The 24,333-nt window shown below is 45.4% G+C and overlaps 2 protein-coding genes across 3 annotated transcripts; both read left to right on the plus strand.

Annotated features, from left to right (window-relative positions):
* The first annotated feature begins 3,976 nt into the window (after positions 1 to 3,976).
* Positions 3,977 to 5,714, plus strand: LOC128715121 (uncharacterized). The gene is made up of 2 exons (XM_053810002.1): positions 3,977 to 4,018; positions 4,929 to 5,714. The coding sequence occupies exons 1-2, from the start codon at positions 3,977 to 3,979 to the stop codon at positions 5,712 to 5,714; spliced, it is 828 nt and encodes a 275-aa protein (XP_053665977.1).
* A 4,081-nt stretch (positions 5,715 to 9,795) lies between these two features.
* LOC128715176 (protocadherin-like wing polarity protein stan) lies at positions 9,796 to 22,432 on the plus strand. Of its 2 annotated transcripts, none has more exons than XM_053810059.1 (7): positions 9,796 to 11,801; positions 12,389 to 19,088; positions 19,171 to 19,391; positions 19,468 to 20,374; positions 20,474 to 20,543; positions 20,610 to 21,510; positions 22,399 to 22,432. In XM_053810059.1, exons 1-7 carry the CDS (start codon positions 9,796 to 9,798, stop codon positions 22,430 to 22,432), a joined length of 10,839 nt encoding a protein of 3,612 aa, XP_053666034.1. The 2 variants fall into 2 exon arrangements, with proteins under 2 accessions (XP_053666034.1, XP_053666033.1); XM_053810058.1 differs by lacking the exon at positions 22,399 to 22,432 and adding an exon at positions 21,653 to 21,689.
* The last annotated feature ends 1,901 nt before the right edge of the window (positions 22,433 to 24,333 follow it).

Below are 24,333 nucleotides of genomic sequence, written 5' to 3' on the forward strand. Positions count from 1 at the left end.
GAGAGAGACAACAAACTGTTTTTTTGTTTTTTTTTCGCTTGTATTGTTTTTCATTTTATTTTTTACAAGTTTTGTTTGTTGTAAACTGTTTTCCCCCTTTCGTTAGAGCATACAATTGACGGAAAAGCATCATCGAATGCGAAAAAAGATTAAAACAAAGTTGAATTCTAGGCATCTTGGGGGACACGGTGTGTATGCATGAAATTGTATGAAATTGGACAAGTGCTCTGAAACTGCAACAATACACAGTTTAAGTTAGTAAAGCGCGTGGTAAGCGCAATATGAATTGCTATTTATGAATCAGGCACGATTAAATGGATGTTATGTATTTATGTTTTACGGGCAAGAATCGCACGATAATAACAAGGCCAGAATAGAGAAATTCTCATAATAGTGCTGCAGCACGCACTAGTTGTCCTGTGTGCGTGTAGAGGGTCGTTCGATTGCGTATTTGGACAGTTGGACATGTCCCGGCAATGCAATTATTGGATGAGAATACAAAAATCCGAGCAGAAAGAGCTTTTTGTATGTGGTAATATGCAATCGCTGAAAATGATATATAATGTTTTTTCCTCTTTCTATTTTTATTTAATTATAACTTTATTATACTACATACGATTGGAGTGTGGATGTGGGTGGTGCAGCTTCAAAGCGGGGTGAAGCAAATGGAGGAAAAAGAAAAACAAACGAATTCAATGATATTTCCCCTGAACGCATGTGGGGCAAATGGTGGGAGTAAACTGCATAAACGTTGACAATGAACCTATTCATCCCGCGCATTACACACAATGAATGAAGCTGAAACACTTCGAAAGCATTGCCAGCTTTTCCTTCGTAAATGAATGATAAAACAAAGAAACAAACACAGCCGAAAATAAATCGAAGTAGATATACTGAAAAAAAGAACTTTAACAGATAGTTAGAACCGAACGAGAAAAAGGAAAAAAAGCGATGAGAAACAATAGATATAGAGCAAAATGGAGATCATCGCTGGACATCGTTCGATGTGCCGCAAGCTAAATGTTTTAGTAAGAAATCAAAATCATCCAACATGTAGCTTCTTTTCGTTTCGCATCCTGTAACTGATATTGTACTGCAACGTCTTTGGTCAACCACCCTTATACACGACATGGTGGAGATTTAGAACGAAAGAAACAACATAACGGAACATTTTCGAACGAAATAATAGAACGAATAGCTTGAAGCGGGAGGAAGCGATAGAAGAAATGAAAAAAAAACATACACACGAAAATCATAACGAACAAGACGTTAAACTAAACTAGCTATGAAAGAAGTCAGTTGAGCATGATATATATCCCCACACAAGTTGTTGAAAGTGATGAAGAACTAGAGAACGAGTGAAGTAAAGAGGTGAGGAAACGCATTTGAATGGCATGCTATGATTGCATAAATAGCTTTTTTTTTTACTACCGATGAAATGTCTTCGTTTACTTTGTTTTGATTTGTTCGCCGTGGCTTACCTTCAATTAATGTGAGTATTTTAATTTTGCATGCTACCCGCTGCTAGAACTACCGCCTTTAGCCTTTCCGTGCGTATTTGATAAATTGGTAACATTAGCCGTTTGTTACCCCAACGTGTGATAGGATCGCTTCTCTGACGCTGGCGGTACTGTGAAGGCGAAGCTTTTTCGATGTGCCGTGAAATTACAACTTAGACGCGAGAATCGTTGCGCCTCGGATTTCATATGCGCCGTACCTCGACATTTAACTCCTCGTCGTATGGCCTCTGTTTAGGATATTTCTGCGTCAGCTGTTCGGGTTTGTTACATAATGCCCCGGTAGCAATGGTACGATTACTTTGTGCATTTAATTTTGGCTCCTGCCTTCTCGCCCTAAGTTGCGCCAGACGTTCGTTATTGCGTTTAAATATAAGAAGATGGATTTAAGCCTAAGCAAAACATCAAATCCGTACAGTGTGTAGTATGTAGTATGAAGGAGGCGCTATGCGGTTGCGTTTGCGTGGGCCTATTGCGTGTGTGAGTTGAAGTGTAGCTTCTGATACGCAACGATATTAACTCGGTTGCCGAAGGAAGAGATGACCGATTTTGATTTCGATGGAACATTTGAAATATGTTTTGTATGTTTGTTTGTTTTTTTTTCTTGTTTTCTCTCTTTGAGGAACAATATGCAATTAGAAAGAGAGATAGAGAGAGGAAGTGTTGTGTAAGCTTTTTTGCTCTGTGCTTTTCCTTAAAAAAAATCTTTCATCAACATATAGGATATTTACAAAAACAAAACAAAAAAAGAAACACGAAACCCGTCTCGTGCTGATAGACGACGTTCCCTGATAGAACTTAAATAAGAAGAAAAAATGCAGACCATTTGAATGGACGATAGAAGAATTCACCGGTGGTAACACCTGGGTCCGGACGATGCTTTGAAAGGAAAAGGCGTATTTTGGGCAAAAGCGAGTGCGTGTGTAATGCAAATTAAGAGAACCAACAGTGACTGCTTTTTTGTAAGTGAGCATATATACATAAATATATATGAATGTACATCTCTTGTAGGTTCTGATCGTTCCTTGTGCTATTTTCCCCCTATTCGCAAAATTGATATATGCAACCTGGAACACCACAAGACGCTCCTCGGTTCGTGTTAAACTATTTCGATGCTTGAATATTATTTACAAAACGGATCGGATTAAACAAAAAAAATAAATAAATAAAAAAGCGATAGGAAAACCCCCGACAATGACAATTACCAGCACACAGCAGAGCGGCACATATTTATTACTATTATATTCTAGTGTTTTATGGCTGGTTTTTGCAACAACATAAAACAAAACAGTGATGCTTTGAAATGTGGAGTGATGTGTTTGAATAATGCGAAAAGATTCGGAACGAAGAAACAAAAAAGGAAGAGGAAAATCAAAATTAAATATTGCTTTTATTTCTTGTTTGTTCGTTTTGGCATTTAACTATTAACTATTAATTTATCAATTAAACAAATGACCTCCCTCCCCCTCACACACACGGAAATGTATGTGTGTTTGTGTGTGGAATTTGTTTTGCGTGGTTCGATTTTATTACGAATTATGGTTTTCTTTCTTTCGTATATACGGTTCCGTTGCGCAATACCATTTGCTGGCACAAATTTAGCCATTAGTGAAGCAAACAACAAAACGCAAATGAAAGGATAAATAAAACAATTCCTACCTTTAAGCGAGATCGTTTGATTTTGGGCTTGGTCTGAACGACTTTTCGGGCTTTTGGCATTGTTTTTTTGCATTTCCCTTTGTATAGTTTGAAAGAACTCATTGTGCTTTTGTAGTTAAAGCATCGCAAAACAAACAACCGGTAAGTGCAAATTTAATAACTAATCTACCTTTGAGATTATGAACGATGGCAACGATCGATAAAGACAAGCGTCCCGCGTTAATGGATCGATCATGTAGCTTTTAAACTTAACACACGCATTTGTATGTAAAACTCCTCCCCCCGGAAACCATGACCCGCTTCGACCATAAATCTGGGTTCGCCCAACATTTTTCTTGACATTGCTCAACCCAAAACTGAACATACACAAACACACGGCGGAGTTGAGAGATATGGCGAACAGAGGACTTTCCCATGCTCTAAAATTTCCATTCATGCGCTTACGAAGCATCATCGTCATGAAGTGTTTCAAAAATCACCATTCAATCAGGCTGATAATGGTTTTTCCTTTACTTCATTTTGTTCGCGTCCGATCGTGACGGTGTGATAAAAACCGCGAAGCTGAAGAATTTTTTGGTTTCCATCGGGAACATTACTAGCGCCACGATACCGTTCTTTATCGTGGCGTGTTTATTTTATCAGATACATTTGGGAAAAAGTGTGTGGTATATAAAAAGAAAGAGCGACCACTCCAATCACCCTTTATTTGGTGCTCTACAATCGTTCCAACAGCAGCGGTACACGATCGCACGGGGGTTTTGTTTTAAATTGTGATCGAGATTTGTGTAACTTGTGGAGTAATGTTTGCTTCATCAATACTGCCAGTGGCGCTATTCGTAGTGGTATGTACTAAGAGTGAAACATTTACTATAAAATAAGCAATCGAGCATATTTCTGTCTAGCTAAAGTTGTAGCAACCCCAAGCCGGACTAATTAAAGTAGCAGTCATGTTCCTAAGTACACTATCAGTGATCAATGTGATACGCGATTGACCGATAAATTGTCGCTTGTTATATGAATCATTCGTGAAAGAAGTCGACATGGATGTCGATAAAATCCCCCCGATGAAACAAAACCGCTTGTACAGACACAGGTTCGCAGTAAATTTATGGTATTTGAGGTACAGCAGTCGTTTCCGGAGACATTGGGAGTAGTCCAGGGCACCGGAATCGAAGTAATCCGAAGCACCAGAGTCGACTTCACTGCCATCGGAGTTGTCCGAAGCACTGGAGTCGATTTCGGTGTAACCGTAGAAGTCCGGAGTTCTATCGATTCCAGAATCGACATTGGAATTTTCTTGGAGTCTGTTTTAGTATGTCAGACTAGACCCAACTAGCTCTCATCTTCTATCAAGACCCTGATGTCTCCCAATATCTCCTCACTAGTAACATCAGTCTTATGCTTCTGCGTGATCCCCTTTTGGTCCGCAAAGAATAGCCTCTCATCTTTGGGATCTGAATCACTTTATTGTCATGTATACCATTGTAAGACCGGATTTAGACTTCTGTTCTCCTGCTCCGGAATTACTCCAGAAGGGTCAAGACATGATAAATGTCGTGTTGGATCTATTCGGCGAATATGAAGCCTTCTACACGATCAAGATGACTGTGTTTACAAATAAGCTGTTAGCAATATCAACTTAAGTCTGTACTTTAATATATAGTTCTTATAGTATAACGATACATGCCACATCAAACAATAAATTTCTAACTCTATCTCTCCTATTCCCTCCATGCCAATGATTACGCGTAGTGTTTGATAAAAGCGACCACAGGGAACCTGGTACTGTCGGTGACACAATTCCAAACGTCGAGCTGTAGCGATCGGCAGGCGCCCGGCATTTTTTGTACCGATTGCAACACGGTGGCCGTATGCGTGAAGATTGGTACCGTGTGGGAAACGTTCTGGGTTGAGGCATGCAATCCAGCCGAGGGTCTGTACTGCAACGAGTTCGACGGCGGCTGTTCGACGAGCGCCGGGTCGTGCAATCCGGGCGGTGACGGAAACTTCGAATGCAACACACCGGGCATATTTCCGGATCCGTTCAACTGCCGGCTGTATCACATGTGCTTCATGAACGGCAACAACCCGGTTGCCATTAATATGGACTGTGGTGGTGCGGCCTTTTCACCAACGACCGGCGATTGTTCACTGTCGCTGAACGATACCGTGTGCCTGTCACCGCAGTTCAACTGTAACACCTTGGGTCAGATGGATGCGTGGCCGGGAAATAATAATATCTACTACATCTGCGTAGCGGAAACGGTGAATGACAATCGTGTGTTGCGCCCACGCCTGTACCGATGTCCGGCAAATCAAATTTTCCAGCAGGGGCAGTGTATGCAGCGCGATTGGTCTGACATGCCACCGGGTACGATTGTGCCGTTCGAATGCCAACGGCCGGGATTGTTTGCCGATCCGGCCCACTGTCGTTACTATTACAGCTGCAGCTCGGAGCTTGTAGCAATGCATTTACAATGTATGGAAGGTACTTACTTTAATCCGGAAACAGTTTCCTGTGTGTTGGGTGTGTGCTAGTAAGGAGGGGACATTACGTTCCATTACTGTTTTGTGCAGCAAAAACCAATTTCAATAAAGATCTTTAATAAAGAGCAAATCAGAAAGACTGTTCATAAAAAATGAATGCAATATGAAACGATTTGGATACGGTAGTGCATTTTTATGGAATTGTAACCAGGAACTATTCATGATTTTATTTTACGTCGTCTAAAGAATGATAAAAACTTCCACAATAAATATAAAACTATTGCAAGTGTATCCTAACATTCCGTTTATATTTTACAAATACATTTTTTTTAAATGTTGTTAAGATGCAGCTGACACGTGGTTCCATGTGAAAAACCGTTGCGCAACGATTCATAAATTCAAAAATGACAGCTCGTGCTTTGTTGTCTTTGGGAATAAAACACGCTTATTTGTAACTCCAAGATCGAGCAAATAAAAGACAAATTTAGTTATTGTTTTCAATTTTAAATAAAAAATGAATGTTTTTTTTTCAATAAAACCAAAAATTACAAATATTCAATATACGTAATGTAAATCTTGTTGTCCATAGCACCGCCCTATGTGCAATCAACAACAAGGGTAAAAATCGAGCAGCACAACATAAATCGTGTACCTTGCGAGCGAGTCGGTCGGGTCGTTGGCGTAGAGTAGTGTTTAAATGGATTTATTTAAATGAAATCCTAACTCATTCCTCCCAAAACAATCGGTAAATTGTGTGTGAAGGTTTAGGCAATAACACGCGATACAGTGCAACATCGGAAATATAAGTTAAAGCAGCGAAATTCGTTCATTATATTCACGCTACAGCGCGAGTGCGTTTTTGAACCTGTTTTCCCGAAATTAAGGAGAGGGAGAGATTTGTTTGCGAAGATAGCGTTCTTCGGCTTGATGGTGTGCGTGCGTGCGGGCGATTCCCGGTGTTTGTGTTACCTTTTGCGTGTTTGAAAGCAAACGAGAAGCAAACACAAAACGAAACTGGAGTATGTGCAATGTAGAAAGGTGCAAGGCGAAGGAAAAAAAGGGGTTGGAGAGAAAACCTAAGAATGCGTGTGCTTCCTGCGTGCAGATCTGTGTGAGATGCACTTGTCGGTGCGGTGTGTCCTTATCCGTGGTTTTCTTTTGTGTTTTATTTGTGCGCGTTGGGGTTTTAAAAAAATCAACCGATAAGTGAAACATGAAACAAAGTCGAGCTGAAAAGTTTAGATAAAAAAAAACGTGGGCACCGTGAAGTATCGCGGCATTTAGCAAATCGTACGAACAACGGTCCAAGTGAGCGGTGTTGTAAGTGATGAATGAAAGCTTCGTAAACGGTAGAAGGGTAGCGCTAATGTGCTTCAACCCCCCCCCCCCCCCCCCCATCCCCCCCCCCCCCATCAAACATCACACTCCCTTCGAAGACAAAGTGCGCTTTTGCCGTACATGTATAGTGCGAATGGTGTACCACACGCTATTTCTCGATGGTGATGCTGCCCCTAAGCCAAGGGGTCTGCAAGACGCGTGCATACCCAGACACGACCCCAACCTTCCAATGGGCTGGAGCGCAGTGAAGAAAGAATGTGTGAGAGGGTGAGGTAGCGACGGTCATTGACAGTTTACCGCTAGATTGAGAGTTTCCCGTACCTGCTGCGATGGAAGCGGAGTTGGAGCACGAGTCCTCCGTCCCGCCCCTCCCAGTACCTATCGTACATGCCGAACTGTTGGCATGCAGGCATGCTGCGGCTCGCGAAGCTTTCTGCGCTCTCCACATCTCCACATGCGCGGTGTTCTCGTGTGATTTTGCTTACGCAAGCATATTTTCCATTCAGCCTTGCATGCCGGGGAGTGAAAGATGCTGCGACTGACTGCTGATCGCGGCGGATAACCTGTTTGAGATAAACATTTCTCTCAACTGCCCGCTCTGGGGTGTGTGTAGCGGGAAAAATGTAGGCCGGTTGGAACCATAACAGGAACTGCTATGATAATGAAGATGGACCTTTTTCTTTATCGGTTCTTTCTTTTTGCTACCGGATTTCAACAAAATGCGTACGCGTATACGAGCGATGGAGTATTTAAAACTTGCCTTAGTATGGCAAGGGATAACAGAAATGTTTAGCCTACACTTGTTTTCAGTCATTCATCTATGATATACTGTATGATGGACATAATTTAAAAATACGAACTCCTCTCAAGGGTCTTTAACGCTTGAACATTTATTTATGAAATTCTTTATGGCGAAAATTATATCACTCGAAAACTAATCAAACATTAAAGTAGTAGCAGGGGTTGTATTATATGTTTCCAAAATTAGGCAGTCCAATTGCATGTCAGTTCGATCATATCGATCGCTTGTATGATCTCGCCATCTCAGTGTCCAGTATGGAACGGAGCTTTCCCCAACGAAAATTTAGAAAAAGAGAACAAAATTAAAAATAACTAAAATTAAATTTTTGATTTGCTGATTAAAAGCTGATTTTTGACGACTGGCAATAGTTTAGGATCGGAAAAAATTAAAATAAAAAAAACTAATAACATCCTGACTAGTGCCAAGGGCTAGTGTTGTGCTTAATGAATGTTTTGAGAAGGATCATTCATATGAATCCTAGGTGAGAAGTCATTCAAATCAGAAATCGATTCCTAAAAGAGTCTTGTTTTGTCAGAGCGTATCAAGTTCCCACATTCTTACATACATACAGAGTAACAAAGAGTTTTAAGAATCTGTATCAGATTCACCCAACATATCCTCCATCCACGGAAGACATTCTGAAGATGTTGAAAACATGCGATGTTGCCTGTTGTTTAACATACTTGGATTGATTAAATTCGTTATTAGAGAGAGGACTAAAAATACTTCAATTCGATTATTCTCGATTATTATCTTACTTAATGAATTTAAAAACAATTGTCAAATAATAAAGAAACATTTATAATAACCTCCACTATACATCCTATTTCCTCGCATTGTCTAAAACTAATGCGAAAAAATGAACTAGTCTTAGAAATTTTCAAACAATTATGTGTAATAACATACGTATACAAAAAATTATAAAGACTTTCCTGGAACAGCACAGTCATTTTTGTGATGTGGCCATCAAAATGAAGCCAATACTCTGCTAAGGGCCTTTTTTTAATTAACTTCGACCGCTCCCCAAAAACATCCTCCCAATGTCCTCATCCCCCCCATCCTTGGCTAAAGGATACCGTAGAAAGTTCGCATGTGCAAAAATGCCGTTTTTATGTGAGATTGCTTTATTTACGAAGACCAAATGTCGCGTGTACGTGCCCAAGACTGCGGGAAGGTACAGTTTGTGCACGCTATGTGAGGATATTTCGGTACGCTTTTTGCTTTTTTTTTGCACATCCAAACCAAGACAAGTGTGCTTGTATTGGCGTATGTCAAGCCAAAACCCTTGATCAAAACCTCCGTGTAGGGTGGGAAGCTACCACCTTCCGTATGTCCATAATTTTCGCCACTCGCCACGCTTCGGGGGTGAGCGAGAGGCCCGTACGCCGTATCGGTGTTCTTAGCGCGTTTTCTCGGTTCGCTCGGCGCCGGGAGAGCGAACGCTTCGTGTGTATCCTTGTGTTTGTCCTGGTTCCCGTATACACACAAGAAAGAATGGGGGAAAATCGATATTTCCCTTCGGGGTGGGTAGCGCGGCGTGCACGTGAAGGGATAACGCCACCGCTAGCGATGATTCATCCTGTTTTTCGGGGCGTACGAAGAAAAACGGACTAGCCGCGTAGATATAGAGGGGTCGCGTTAATACGGCGACCAAACAGCCGGCCGTGCGTTGTGTACGTTTCGTAAGACTGCGCTCGGTTTCGTTACCATAGGGGTTGGAAAAGCTTCCAATCTAGCAGGGGTGTGCGTGCTAGTAGGGGTTGGTTATTCCTTAGTTATTAGATCAGTTCAGTGCAGCGGATTCTAAGCGTAGGTTGGAAAGTTTTCCCCGTGTAATAACCGTTTGTGTGTGGTTTGTGCCCTTCTACTCCGCAGATCTAACAACTACCATGTCCAGCAGTGTGAAACGCTAGTAGCAAAACTTAGGGCTGAAAACGCGGAACAACAAGCCGGCAGCAGAAACGAACGAAAAAACACCGGAAACATTTCGCTATGAACGTGCAACGGTGCAATCTTGCGGCTCGGCTTGCTCTGATAGCGGTGCTGCTGCAGCTCATGTTGCTCTGCAGCACATGCAATGGATACATGATAATAGCAGGCGAAGATGACGAACCGGGCAAGGTACTGTTCAACTCGTCCGTGTACAAGCTCGGCTCGGAGCGGCAGTACAAAATCAACGCACACAAATCGGCCCACTACGTGCACCATCTGCTGCGGGTCGATCCGGACAATGGGCAAGTGAGCCTGAGGCGAAAGCTCAAGTGTGACGGCATCTACTATCCCACACTGTTTACGTTTTACGTCGACTCTACCTCGAACCGGTTGCGTAGTATAGACTATTACAGCTTACCGATCAGGATATTTATCGTGGGGCGCAATTGTTCCGACCAGGACGAAACGGTAGCTGCCAGTTTTCGGAAGTTTTTCGAAGAGGACGATACCGGCTATCATCACTACCAGCGATACAGACGTGGGGCGGTGTATCGCTTAGCAACGCCCGTGGATACTCCGCTAGAGGTGCGCGAAGAGGATGAAACGGAGCAGAATGATCAACGCATGTACGGCGAGTATTTGGGCGATCGGTTCCATTACTATCGCGCCGAGTATCCGTGGTTGGCAGCGACGAGCGTTACCAACTATACGACATTCCGCGAAGGGGACATACTGTTCGATACCGTGCTGGAGAACGAGTATCGGCACGACATTATAACGCGCAAGCGGCGTGAAATTCGCGACCTACCAGCGGACCGGATACATCGGAAAATCGCCGACGCCAAGCAGTGGATCTCCGAAACGTACGCTTCGTATGCCATCCACTCGACGGACAAGTGGAAGCACATTTGTCTCAAGAAGTCACAGTACATCAACTCGATCAGTGCGTTTCTGCCCAAAACGGTGCTTCACCACTGTACGGTTCGGTACTTGGATGTGAATGACGAACGGTTTGAGATCGAAACGCGCACTGGTGATTTGATTGCTACCGGCGATCTTTGCATACCGGAAACACTCTGGAAGGTGATCATAACGTATAGCGTGAGATGTGACCGGAAGGATATTATCGATGCCGACCATCGGCTGAAGATCGTGTACCATCACCAGGAGCTGAATGATACGGACATTGCCAAGCGCGTTCGGAGGGAGTTGCGCAATCAAAGTCCCTACTTCGAACAGGCACTGTACGTCGCCTCCGTGCTGGAGGAACAACCGTCCGGTGCGAACGTTATCACGGTGCGGGCCCGCGATCCAGAAGACTCGCCGGTGGTATATTCCCTCGTCTCGCTGCTAGATTCCAGATCGCAGGCAATGTTTAAGGTCGATTCGCGTACCGGCATCGTCACCACTTCCTCTACGCTCGATCGTGAACTGATGGACGTACACTACTTCCGTGTTATAGCGACGGATGACAGTTTCCCGCCGCGTTCCGGCACGACCACACTGCAGGTTAATGTGCTCGATTGCAACGATCACACGCCGACCTTCGAGGCGGAACAGTTTCACGCGACGGTCCGCGAGGGTGTTAGCGTTGGTTCGACGGTAATAACGATACGGGCCACGGATCAGGATATCGGTAAGAATGCCGACATAGAGTACGCCATCACAAGCATCATCGGGGAAACGCAGGAACAAACCGGCACGGTACTGGATGGAGGTGTCGATACACCCCATCCGGTGGAGAACGATAGTGGTGGTGATGCGCAAAAATTCCGCATCGATGCACGCAGCGGTACGATATCGACACGAAGCGCGCTGGATCGAGAAGTGTCGGGCATGTACACGATTATGGTAACCGCAACCGATATGGCTACACCGCAAACGGAACGCAAATCGGCCACCACGACTGTGTTGGTGAAAATTCTGGACGACAACGACAACTATCCGCAGTTTAGCGAACGTACGTACACGGTGCAGGTGCGCGAAGATCAGTGGGCGAATGAAAATAACGTGGTTGCCCACATCCAAGCGACGGATGCCGATCAGGGAAATAATGCTGCAATTCGGTGAGTAGCTGGCGACCAGTTATTTCATGTAAATATTTGAGCACGAATAATGACGAATGCATTGAGGAAATGGACTGATTTAATAAGAATTCTCTGCTACCAGTTCTGCCACGTGACGCACTTTGTGTTCTTCTGATATAGACGAACATGGCAATTTACAATATCTTCTCCCTTGCGGAGTAAGGCGTGATGTTGCAGAAGCTAACCGAGTGCAAAGTGTTCTTATCATTTTCCACGAAAGAATGTTTCCTGTGAAATTGTGCAAGCGATTCCATATCTACTTTTTACGATTCTGTAAAGTGCTTCACTATCATTTTCTTATTCGCTTCCGCTATTCAGTAAGTTTTGCTCGCCATATCCTGTCTTTTGTAAAACCCGGCAATCAACTAAAGTTGTGTGTTTGACATTGTAATTTAAAAACGATTGATTGCACTTGTTCTCGATCCACATTTTCTCTTTCTTCTGCACGTATTATGTTCTCACTTAGCCTTTGCTCCGAATATCCTCGGTAGCAAAAGCTCTCCATCAAACGCAGCTAATTATTTTATTTTCCATTCTCTTTTATCATTCCACTACCGTCTAAATAGATATGCAATCATCGGTGGAAATACGCAATCACAGTTTTCCATTGATTCCATGAGTGGTGATGTGTCGCTGGTGAAACCGTTGGACTACGAAAGTGTGCGAAGCTATCGGTTGGTGATCCGTGCGCAGGATGGAGGAAATCCTTCCCGTTCCAATACGACACAGCTGCTGGTGAACGTGCTGGATGCGAATGATAATGCGCCACGGTTCTACACTTCCCAGTTCCAGGAAGCGGTGCTGGAAAGTGTTCCGGTCGGGTATAATATTGTGCGCGTGCAAGCGTACGATTCGGACGAGGGAGCAAACTCGGAGATAACGTACAGCATACAGAATCGGGACGATGGGATGCCGCTGGCGGTTGATCCACGGACCGGTTGGATTCACACAACCAAGTCGCTGGATCGTGAAGAGCAGAGCCGTTACAGCTTCCAGGTCGTTGCTGTTGACGGAGGAATTCCTCCAAAATCGGCGAGCACTTCCGTCATTGTAACGATTCAAGATGTGAACGATAACGATCCGTCATTTAGCCCGAAATACTACGAAGCGATGTTGGCGGAAGATCAACCACCGGGTACACCGGTGACCACGGTGACGGCCACCGATCCGGATGAAGATTCGCGGCTGCATTATGAAATCACTGCCGGCAACACACGTGGTCGATTTGCGATAACATCTCAGAACGGGCGGGGATTGATAACGATTGCGCAACCGTTGGATTACAAACAGGAGCGAAGGTTTGCGCTTACCATCACGGCAACCGACAGCGGCCAGCGGACGGACACGGCCATTGTGAACATAAACATAACGGATGCGAATAATTTTGCGCCCGTGTTCGAGAATGCGCCTTACAGTGCGTCCGTGTTTGAGGACGCTCCTGTTGGTACGACCGTTCTGGTTGTGTCGGCTTCGGATAGTGATGTGGGTATTAATGCACAAATAACTTACCTGCTGAACGATGAGTCTGTGAATGGACTAGGTGCGAACGAACCGTTCACCATTAACGCACAAACGGGAGCCATCATAACGAACGCGAAGTTGGATCGGGAGAGTACGAGCGGATACCTGCTGACGGTTACGGCAAAGGATGGGGGAAATCCTTCTCTTAGTGATACGACGGATGTGGAAATCAGTGTGACGGACGTGAATGATAATGCACCGGCGTTTAAAGTGCCCCTATACCAAGCAACAATTCCCGAAGATGCCTTAATCGGAACGTCAGTGGTACAGATCGCTGCCACCGATCTTGACATGGGGCTTAATGGCCGGGTCAAGTACGCTCTCAGCCAGAGGGATATGGACGAAGGTTCATTTGTGGTAGACCCCATTTCCGGTGTGATACGTACCAATAAAGGGCTCGATCGCGAGAGCATACCGGTGTATCATTTGACTGCTATTGCAAGTGACAAGGGAACGCCAACAATGAGCAGTAGCGTTGAAGTTCAGATTCGACTGGATGACGTAAATGATTCGCCACCAACGTTTCCCTCCGATAAGCTGACGTTATATGTGCCGGAAAACAGTCCAGTCGGATCGGTGGTTGGGGAGATATACGCCCATGATCCTGACGAAGGAGTCAATGCGATCGTGCACTATTCGATCATCGGTGGTGATGATTCGAACTCGTTCTCACTGGTAACACGACCGGGGTCGGACCGGGCCCAACTACTCACCATGACGGAACTCGACTACGAATCACCGCGCAAACGTTTCGAGCTGATCATTCGTGCGGCAAGTCCACCGTTGAGAAATGATGTGTATGTGGAGATTCTGGTGACGGACGTTAATGACAATGCGCCGGTGCTGCGTGATTTTCAAGTAATTTTCAACAACTTCCGAGATTGTTTCCCCAGCGGTGTAATCGGGCGCATTCCGGCGTTTGATGCCGATGTAACGGATAAGCTTACGTACCGCATCCTTTCGGGTAATAATGCAAACTTGCTACGATTGAACAGCTCCACCGGAGGCTTAACGCTGAGTCCGCAATTGAACACGAATGTGCCGAAGTTCGCCACGATGGAGGTGTCGGTAACGGATGGGATTAATGAGGCGAAAGCGATCATGCAGCTTATCGTACGGTTAATTACGGAGGATATGCTCTTCAACTCGGTAACAGTTCGCTTGGATGAGATGACGGAGGAAGCATTTCTGTCGCCGCTGTTGAGCTTCTTCCTCGATGGGCTAGCCGCTATAATACCGTGTCCCAAGGAGAACATTTTCCTGTTTTCCATCCAAGAAGATATCGACGTGAGTGGAAAGATACTGAACGTAAGTTTCTCCGCGCGCAGGCCAGATGTGGCATTTGAGGAGTACTACAGCTCCCAGTATCTGCAGGAACGGATTTATCTAAACCGGGCCATTCTGGCACGACTGGCAACGGTTCGGGTGCTTCCGTTTGACGATAATCTTTGTGTGCGCGAACCGTGTCTAAACTACGAGCAATGTTTGTCCGTGCTGAAGTTTGGCAATGCGTCGGGATTTATACACAGTGATACGGTGCTATTTCGACCGATTCATCCCGTCAACACGTTTGCGTGCAAGTGTCCGGAAGGGTTTACGGGCAGCAGGGAACATTATCTCTGCGATACGGAAGTCGATCTGTGCTACTCGGATCCCTGCCAGAACGGTGGCAGCTGTATGCGTCGAGAGGGCGGTTACTCGTGCGTATGTACGGAGCAGTACACTGGAGTTAATTGTGAAACGTCGATCGCAGGTTTGAAACCGTGCATTTCGGAAGTGTGCGGCGATGGGTACAGCTGTCTTACGAGTGGACAAGGTGGACATTGGCCACCGTACACGAAAACGTGCGAACTGATGTCTCGATCGTTCACGAGAAATTCGTTCCTAACTTTCCCGGGCATGAGGCAACGTCACCGGTTTAACATACGGCTAAAGTTTGCGACGGTTCGTGATAGTGGACTCCTTCTGTACAACGGACGATATAACGAGCAGCATGATTTCATCGCGCTGGAAATCATCAACGGCAGGGTAATATTTTCATTCTCCCTTGGCGACAAGGTGGAAACGGTGACGGTTAACCAGCAACGTAAAGTATCGGACGGTAACTGGCACACTGTTGAGGTGAGGTACTTTAACCGCACCGTACTGCTGTCGCTAGACAGCTGTGATACAGCAACGGCATTGGCCGGGCTTGGAGAGCGTTGGAATTGTGCGAATCAAACGACCCTTGTGCTGGACAGACGGTGTGCATCCCTGGTTGAACCGTGTCACCGATTTTTCGACCTAACAGGCCCACTGCAAATTGGTGGTCTGCCCAAAATTCCCGCCTACTTCCAGATACGTTCGCACAGCTTTATTGGTTGCATTTCTGACTTGTACATCGATCAGCGATACGTCGATCTGGGTGCGTACATCGCGGACAATGGTACGGTGGCAGGTTGTCCGCAGAAGGCAGCGTCGTGCGCATCGGAACCGTGCTTCAATGGTGGCACTTGCCGGGAAGGTTGGGGCGAAGGTTGGGAGTGTGACTGTCCCGATGGTTTCACGGGCAATGCGTGCCAGGAGTCCGTTGCGTTACCGTGGCGTTTTCACGGTGACGGCATATTAAGCTTCAATCCGTTGCTTCGCCCGATTCAGCTGCCCTGGTTGACCGCGTTTTCATTGCGCACTCGCAAGCGTGATACATTCGTGATGGAAATCCAGGTTGGACAGAACAGCTCGGCTGTGGTGTCGCTGCGCGACGGCATCCTGCAATACCTGTACAACGGTGAACCGTTGCAGCTCGCTGGGGCCGACTTGGCGGACGGTCGTTGGCATCGAGTGGAGATTAAATGGATGGGAACCGAGGTGTCCCTTACGGTGGACTACGGCCAACGGAACGGTGTACTGCCGGTAACACAAAAGATTCAAGGCTTGTACGTGGGTAGAATTGTGATCGGCGGATTGGAGGGAACGATCGGTCAGCATTACGGTGGCCCGTCGGAAAACTACGAAGGATGCATACAGGATGTGCGCGTCGGTGGTGTGCAGTCCGTGCTGAAGCGCCCAACGGTGCGCGAGAACGTGCTGGACGGGTGCGCATCGAATGCCAAGTGTCCCGACGAATGTCCAGAAGAGTCTACCTGTGCGAGCAGCTGGGATGATGCGTACTGCGAATGTTTGCACGGATTCGTAGGCAACGAGTGCAAACCGGTCTGCACGGTAAAACCCTGCTCGGATAATGGCGTCTGTCGGGCGGACACGTTCAATGCGAAGGGGTATCGGTGTGAGTGCAACAGTAGCTTAAGTTCTGGAGAATACTGTGAGAACACCGTGCAACAACCGTGCCCGGCCGGGTGGTGGGGTGAACGTAGCTGTGGACCCTGCAAATGTAACGTAAAGCAGGGCTACCATCCGAACTGTGACAAAGGTACGGGACAGTGCTACTGCCGGGAAAATCACTACCAACCGGTAAACGATACGATTTGTCTACCGTGCGAATGCTACACGGTGGGATCGTACGGCAAATCTTGCAACAGCTCGGGACAGTGCGAATGTCGCGAAGGAGTGATCGGTAGACGATGCGATTCTTGCTCCAATCCGTACGCGGAAGTAACCCTGAACGGTTGTGAGGTTGTGTACGACGGATGTCCGAAATCACACTCAGCGGGTTTATGGTGGCCGCGGACAGCGTTTGGAGAGCTAGCGGTCGAAAACTGCCCAGCACCGGCCCGGGGCAAGGGCACTAGACGCTGCGATCAGGTGCAGAGCGGTTGGGGTACACCCGATATGTTTAACTGCACGTCGGAAGCATTCCTGGACCTTCGTAAACAACTCTCCCAAATCGAGGTGGACGGGCTGGAATTGAACACGTTCATTTCGGTCAAAGTGGCCGCAAATCTGCAGCAGGCCTGCATTAGTGTCGGTGGACAGGCTACTGATAAGGAGGGCAGTGGAGTGCGCGATAGCCGAATGAAGGATTTCTACACAATCGATTCTGAAAAGGCGATGGGCGGTACCACTCTGTGGCGGGAAGATGACTTTGAGCTGGACTATCTGCTAAACGATGGGCAATCGTTCGTGCAGAGCAAACTGTATGGTGCGGATCTGCTGATCACCGATCGTATGCTGCACGAGCTAATGCGCTACGAGTCGTACCAGCAGGGATTAAACCTTTCCCACAGCCAGGACAAACACTACGTTCGGAATTTGGTAGAAAGCGCCGGGGAGATACTGGATCGACGTTACGCGGCCGAATGGAAAAGGGTACACGACCTTACCGGACGTGGACCGGACGATTTGGTGGATGCGTTTAACCAGTACATGATCGTGCTGGCACGATCACAACACGACACCTACACGAATCCGTTCGAGATTGTGCACAAAAACATGGTGCTCGGCATGGATATTGTAACGACGGAATCACTGTTCGGCTACGAATCACAGATGGTGAAGCAGTTCAATCATGGCGCGAAGCAGCCATCAAAAGGCAAACAGGAACCACCCGGTCACCATCCCGAAACGGTTATCCTGCCGGATACGAGTTCGTTTTTGCAAAGCTTACCCAAACAGAAGCAGCCCATGATCGCGTTCCCGAAGTACAACAACTACATACAGGATCGATCGAAGTTTGATCGTCACACAAAGGTACTTATCCCGCTGGACATGCTGGGCATTACGGCACCGGACAAGAACGAAATAGTGAATCAGATTGCGGAACATCGTGCGATTTTTACCTACGCTCAGTACAAAGATGCCGGCGAACTGTTTCCAGCCAATTTCGATGAAACCGTAACGCGCCGCTGGGGTGTCGAAATGCAGATCGCCAGTAGCGTGCTGTCGATCGCAATTGTAACACCTTCCACCGGTAAGGAATCGTATGTCCAAGCGTTCCCATCTGCTGGCGGGGTGGAAAAACTCGCCAACAATCAGGTGGAAACGATTGCTCCTCCAACCGCCAAGCACGGATCGGAACGAACGAATGAAAAGCTATCGCTGAACGAGATTAAAATATCGATACATGATATGAGCGATCAGGACGAAGGGCTGGACACGCTGGATCAGCACGCACCGCAAGTCCCGATGGTAAACACGGCCGAGACTGGGGAAGATTTTTTCCACGATGACGATCTCCCTGAAACGGTGGTGCTGGCTCGAAGCGATAAGGGTTCGTCCATGGAACGATCGTCCCAAGAGGAACCGTACCGGAAACGGCGTAGAAGCATTGTAACGGCTGACGATGGTTTCACCGAACAGCCCGAGATGGATTCGACGTCTCGCACGAATTATGTCCCGCTCGGACAAACACATCTGAAGCAAGCGCTTAAATTGCAAATGTGGTTAAACATTCCGCGGAATCGATTTGTGTCCCGATCCAATCCACAATGCGTCCGCTGGAATACGCATGCAAACCTATGGACACGGATCGGGTGCCAGACGGAAATACCGAACTATGAATCGATCGGTAGCAACGATACGATTTTAGTTAATTGCACATGCAACCAGCTAGCCACTTATGCGGTGCTGGTAGACATTATCGACCCGGAGGACATACCGGAACCGTCGCTGCTGGTACAAATTACTTCCTTCTCAGCGTTCATGCTTTCGTTGCCGGTTCTGTTTGCGGTCATCATATCGTTGGCGCTGCTTCGTGGACTTCAGACAAACTCAAACAGTATTCATCAGAATTTGCTGTTTTGCATTTTCTCCGCGGAGTTGCTGTTTTTCGTCGCCATACAGGCGCGAAGAGATCTGCTGGACAATGAGGTATGTTTTTTTTTGTTTGTATGTAGAAGAATATTCGCAACGATTCATTGAATAAAATCATAATTCTTTTCCTTGTTTCTAGTTCCCGTGCAAACTGGTTGCTATTGCGCTGCACTATTCTTGGCTGGCGGCATTCGCGTGGACCACGGTGGATTGCGTGCATCTGTACCGCATGCTAACCGAAATGCGTGACATTAACCATGGACCGATGGGTTTCTATCATACGATAGGGTACGGTGCGCCTGCATTGCTCGTGGGCCTTTCCGTTGGTGTGCGAGTGCATGAGTACGGAAACAGTTTGTTGTAAGTAATGTTTTACCGTCATCACCTAAAGAGATATTTTAAATAGGCGTAATATTGAATGTTCCTCCTTCCACAGCTGTTGGCTATCGGTGTACGAGTCCGTTATCTGGTGGATGGTTGGACCAATCGCAATCGTTTCAGTGTTCGATCTGTTTATCCTATTCCTATCGGTAAAGGCTGCCTTCACGATCAAGGATCATGTGCTAGGATTCGGCAACTTGCGCACTCTGCTGTGGTTGTCCGTCGTGTCGCTTCCACTGTTGGGAATTATGTGGGTTCTAGCAGTGCTGTCTGCGTCAGAAAACTCGCAATTGCTCAATGTGCTCCTCTCGGCCGTGATCATTATGCATTCACTGTTTTCCGTGATCGGATATTGTATAATCAACAAACGTGTCCGTGAAAATCTCCACAATGCCTTTTTGCGTTGCATCGGTCGTAAAGTACCACTGCTCGAATCTTCGATCGCAATCAGCAATAGCTCACAGAACGTTGGTTCACCGAAAACGCCCGGCTTTGCGGGTGGTTCCGGTGGACAGTATGATACAGCACGGAGAAACATTGGCATCAGCACATCTAGCACAACTTCACGCAGCACAGCGAAAACTAGTTCCAGTCCATATCGTAGCGATGGTCAGTTTAGGCACACTTCAACTTCTACCTCGAACTACAACAGCGACGGTGTGGCTTCATACATGCGTGGGCATTATGATGATAGTGCTCTGCGTAAGATTAAAAACGGTGGACGAGACGGGGAACGTCGCAGTCATAGAAGACATCGTCGAGATTCGGATTCTGGTAGTGAGACGGATGGCAGAAGTCTGGAGCTGGCCTCGAGCCACTCAAGCGACGATGAGGAATCGCGCGTTGGACGTAACAGCAGCACACATCGCAGCACCGGCGTATGCAGTACATCGTATCTACCAAACATTACAGAGCATGTTGCGACAACTCCACCGGAGCTGCATGTTGTGCAGAGTCCGCAGGTAATAATTTAAATAATACTACATTTAGGAGGAGTTCTATTGTAGGATAATTGAAAGGCAAAGAGCTGAGTCGATGATTAATCTTCCAATTAATTACAGCTGTTCCCGAACGTTACACCAACCAGATGGCCCACCCAGAATGCTGGTAATTATTTACCTCCTGGAAATGGTAAGCATATTTTAATTGTGCGTCTATGTTAAATTGTTCGCATTAAAAATCTTATCTCTCCTTTAGGTCGATGGTCTCAGGAAACAGCTTCCGATAATGAAGCCCATCCTCACAAATCTCCAACAAACGGTGGTTCACTGCCGAATCCGGATATAACGGAAACTTCATACCTGCACCAGAATCGGATGAACATGCCACCGTCGATTTTGGAAAACATTCAAGAAAACTACAACATCGGCTACTCCAACACAGACCTACGCGGTGATCGAAATTATAGTAATTACGGTAATGCGGATAACTATGTGCCTCCGGCAGATTACGCAAAGCGGTACGATTCGCAAGCATCGGTCAACCCTTCCAGTACTCTTCCCCATCATTACGCATCCTCGGTGAATGGCAGTACTGGTGGAGGGGTACCGATCGCTGAAGCACGCCATACAGGTTCGATGCAGGTCATCAATCATATGCGTGCATACCAGCACGAAAATCCGTACGCACTGAAAGAATCGCTGTACGAGCGGTCCCGAACGCTTGGATATGGTTCGAACGCTGGAGGCGCCGAGTCACCGTACCACGGACATCCACTGACTGCTCCAAATGATTTGTACAGCCCACCCGGTTCGCATGTCATGTCATTCAAATCGAGCGTGCAATCGCTGCTAAAGAACGACTATCAGCAACAGCAGCGCCAACACCATAAGCACCATCAGGCAGGAAATGGTGGCGAATCGGACCGAATGTCGGAAGGGTCCGATAAAAATCCGTACAATTTCCCGTATACCGCCGAGGAGGACCATCTGGTGCACAACGGTGGTTCGAGGATGCATCACACCGGTGCGATGGACAACATGGGCCAAATGGAGCATATTGCTTCCTCTCCACCGCCCCCACAGCTAGTTATGCGTGGCCCTGATGGGCTTTCACCTGCACCGTTGCAATCCATAGGACAGATCAACGGTGGAAACGAGTGAGTAGTCGCTATACACAGTAGTTTTCTAACTAAATAACCCCAGGACTATGCTCCAACATGCAATTATCAATAATATTATCAAACTAACTAATATAATCGTTTCCCGTTTTATTCGTAACATTTATTGCATCTGTTGAAGTAGCTGGTGTTGGGACCGTCTAAAAATGTTAGAATAAACGGTGTCTCCTGCAGCGCAAGGATCTGGGAGAAAATATATAACACATATATTCACAGAAATCTCAACAAGGGAACAACAAAATATAGTAAGGTGAGGTAGTGGGTATGGTTTTATATAAATCTTTATATCTGAATCTAAAGTGTAATTTGAAATTTGGTTTTTATTGTTAGCAAAATTAGAGTATAGTTTTACTAAATTTGGTAGATAATTTTGAAGTTAATCTTTACGAGGTTTACGAGAAATTGGATTCATTTCAAGTAGAACTGGAATGTGGACAGGTAGATGTGGTTGCTAACTGCATCGCGAAATCGATTCTGTATAAAGCTTTTTCAACTGACACATCTTCAACTAACAAGCGGAAAGCTTTGCAAGTGTGTGAGTTGAGAAAGCTTTGCACATGATCAGTATCACCTGGCAAAAGCTCAATATTCCTCATTGAAGAGACAGCGCTACACACATTCCACTTCAACTTGAAAAGAATCTCAATATTATAATTTTTTTTAATTTGATGCATTAGTTTGACTAATCATTTTATTTGAATAGCCTCATTTTTTATTTATTTATTCCATGATGACGGCGTTTGCCGTATTATCAGCCTCATTTCTTAGTTTTTCGTAAAATTTCATCCAATCGTAAATAGCTGTTTACTTATGCTGTACTGTATAAATGCTCAATTGTAATGTTTCATTCTATTTGACTATTCACAGTGTTTCCAATGATGACGATGAGACAACCGTGTAACCTGCAATGTTTAGATAAGTGGCTGACGAGTGGCGGCTTGCAGCGTTTATTTCCACCGTAATGCTCCACATACTTATTGCGTGCTCTCTATACAAACACAGTTGAAAATATTCCCCCGCCTATCCCGGTGCGGATCTCCATTCGTTTTCATGTATATTTACGAAAATGGGACAAAGGCAACCGATGATGAAGCAGAAAGAAAGTTTTTTGTAATATATTTATACTATCAATAGCATGAATATAGCCACGAGGGCTCAACAAGTGGTGCTACATTCATGTTTTGGATGTATATATTTATACAGATCGATTTAAGATATACAATGATTGTGGTCATATTTTAATCAATACTGTTTCTCCACCCGCTTTTGCTTTGTTTTGCAAACTGCACACGTACTGAAATACTGTTTCCGTGACCCAGTGTACTAGTTTATTTTTCCTCAAGCCCAAAGCAATTTTTGGTGGATATTCAAATTAGTGTAAAACAGCCTGAATAGCAGCTTAACATGAAATGCGCGAACAATTTATTTCCCTACGCGAAATATAAAGATGCTTATTTGCATTCTCGGTGAGCGAACAGATCGAAAAACGGAATCAACTGCCATCTACACGAAGGGAGCAAAAAGTGTGAGCACTGCCTTGAGTATAATATTGTTGTTATAAAACGATTAGTACGGCTTTCGAACAATATTGCGCGAACCTGCTCCATATAATCGAATAGTAGATGTTAAACATTTGTAGCGCAATGTGCTTTTTATACGATCATTAAAACTGGGTTTTTGGATGCTAAATTACGCCAGGAATAGAGAAAGCGGATAGGGCAATGATTAAGCGTAAAGAACGAACAAAAAGTATAGAGCAAACGAAAAGAGGCGAGCAAAACACAGTGAAACGAAGAATGAAAGTGCCTGAAAGTAGGTGAATTTTTTGTTTAGATTTGATCTGCGTGTTGTTTGAAAATCGTACCGCTGCATATGTGTAGTGCTAATTTTTACGTTATACTCAATTTTAATTTGCAACTTCAGTTGGAAGAAGCGAGCTTTTATGATGTTTCAATTTTAGACAACCTTTATCTAGGACGTACGAACTGATACCCGATATATTCGATAAACCTTTTCCCGCGCTCTTATTCCTAGGATTACGATCCTGTTGTGCTTAGCGGAGGGGAGCGATTTACTCGAACTGTACGGGAAATAGGTTCCCCAATTCAAAAGACTTGATTGTAACTTTTACTGCTTACTGCCATACCCGTAGAAGAATCCGCTAACAGATAAATTATTTTAGTAACTAAGCGCGTCACATTTGTACAACATGATTGCTTTAGTGTTCTTTGTACCCAACGAAAATACTCTCTTATATATGGTTTTAATTTTACCTGTTCCCAGTGATGGTGATAGTCTAACGCGATACTACACACATTCCATCCAAGCGATTTTATCTCACACATTTAGTTCGTACCCAACACACCTAAACCACCGGCATTGTGCAGGTTCTCCTTGTATATGTACAATTAAGGGCTACACAATAATGGTGCTAAGCGACATTCCAGTGATATATTTTTGTACTTGAGATTTTAACAAGCAAGGTTCTTTTAAGTTAACGTAACTCACTACGCTATAGCTGTAAGATGACGTACACGATGTGGTGCCGTATGTGTGCTTTCCACGGTGTAAGATCTACGTGTTTTATTTTATTCACACCATTCCATTTCGCGCAACGATCCCGCAACGTCCAGGAGGGAGGGCATCCATTGCCCTCGATTTGCATTTTTCTTTCTCCTGTTTTTGTGAGTCCGCGTGCTTGAAACTGCTGTAACTGAGTAATGAGTGACTGTGTAATGCAATAGTGAGATTTTTTAATTGCTTTCTTATATTAGCATTTGTTAGGTAAGATAATATTTAACA

The sequence above is a fragment of the Anopheles marshallii genome, chromosome 3 (assembly GCF_943734725.1).
Source record: "Anopheles marshallii chromosome 3, idAnoMarsDA_429_01, whole genome shotgun sequence".
Taxonomy (NCBI): domain Eukaryota; kingdom Metazoa; phylum Arthropoda; class Insecta; order Diptera; family Culicidae; genus Anopheles; species Anopheles marshallii.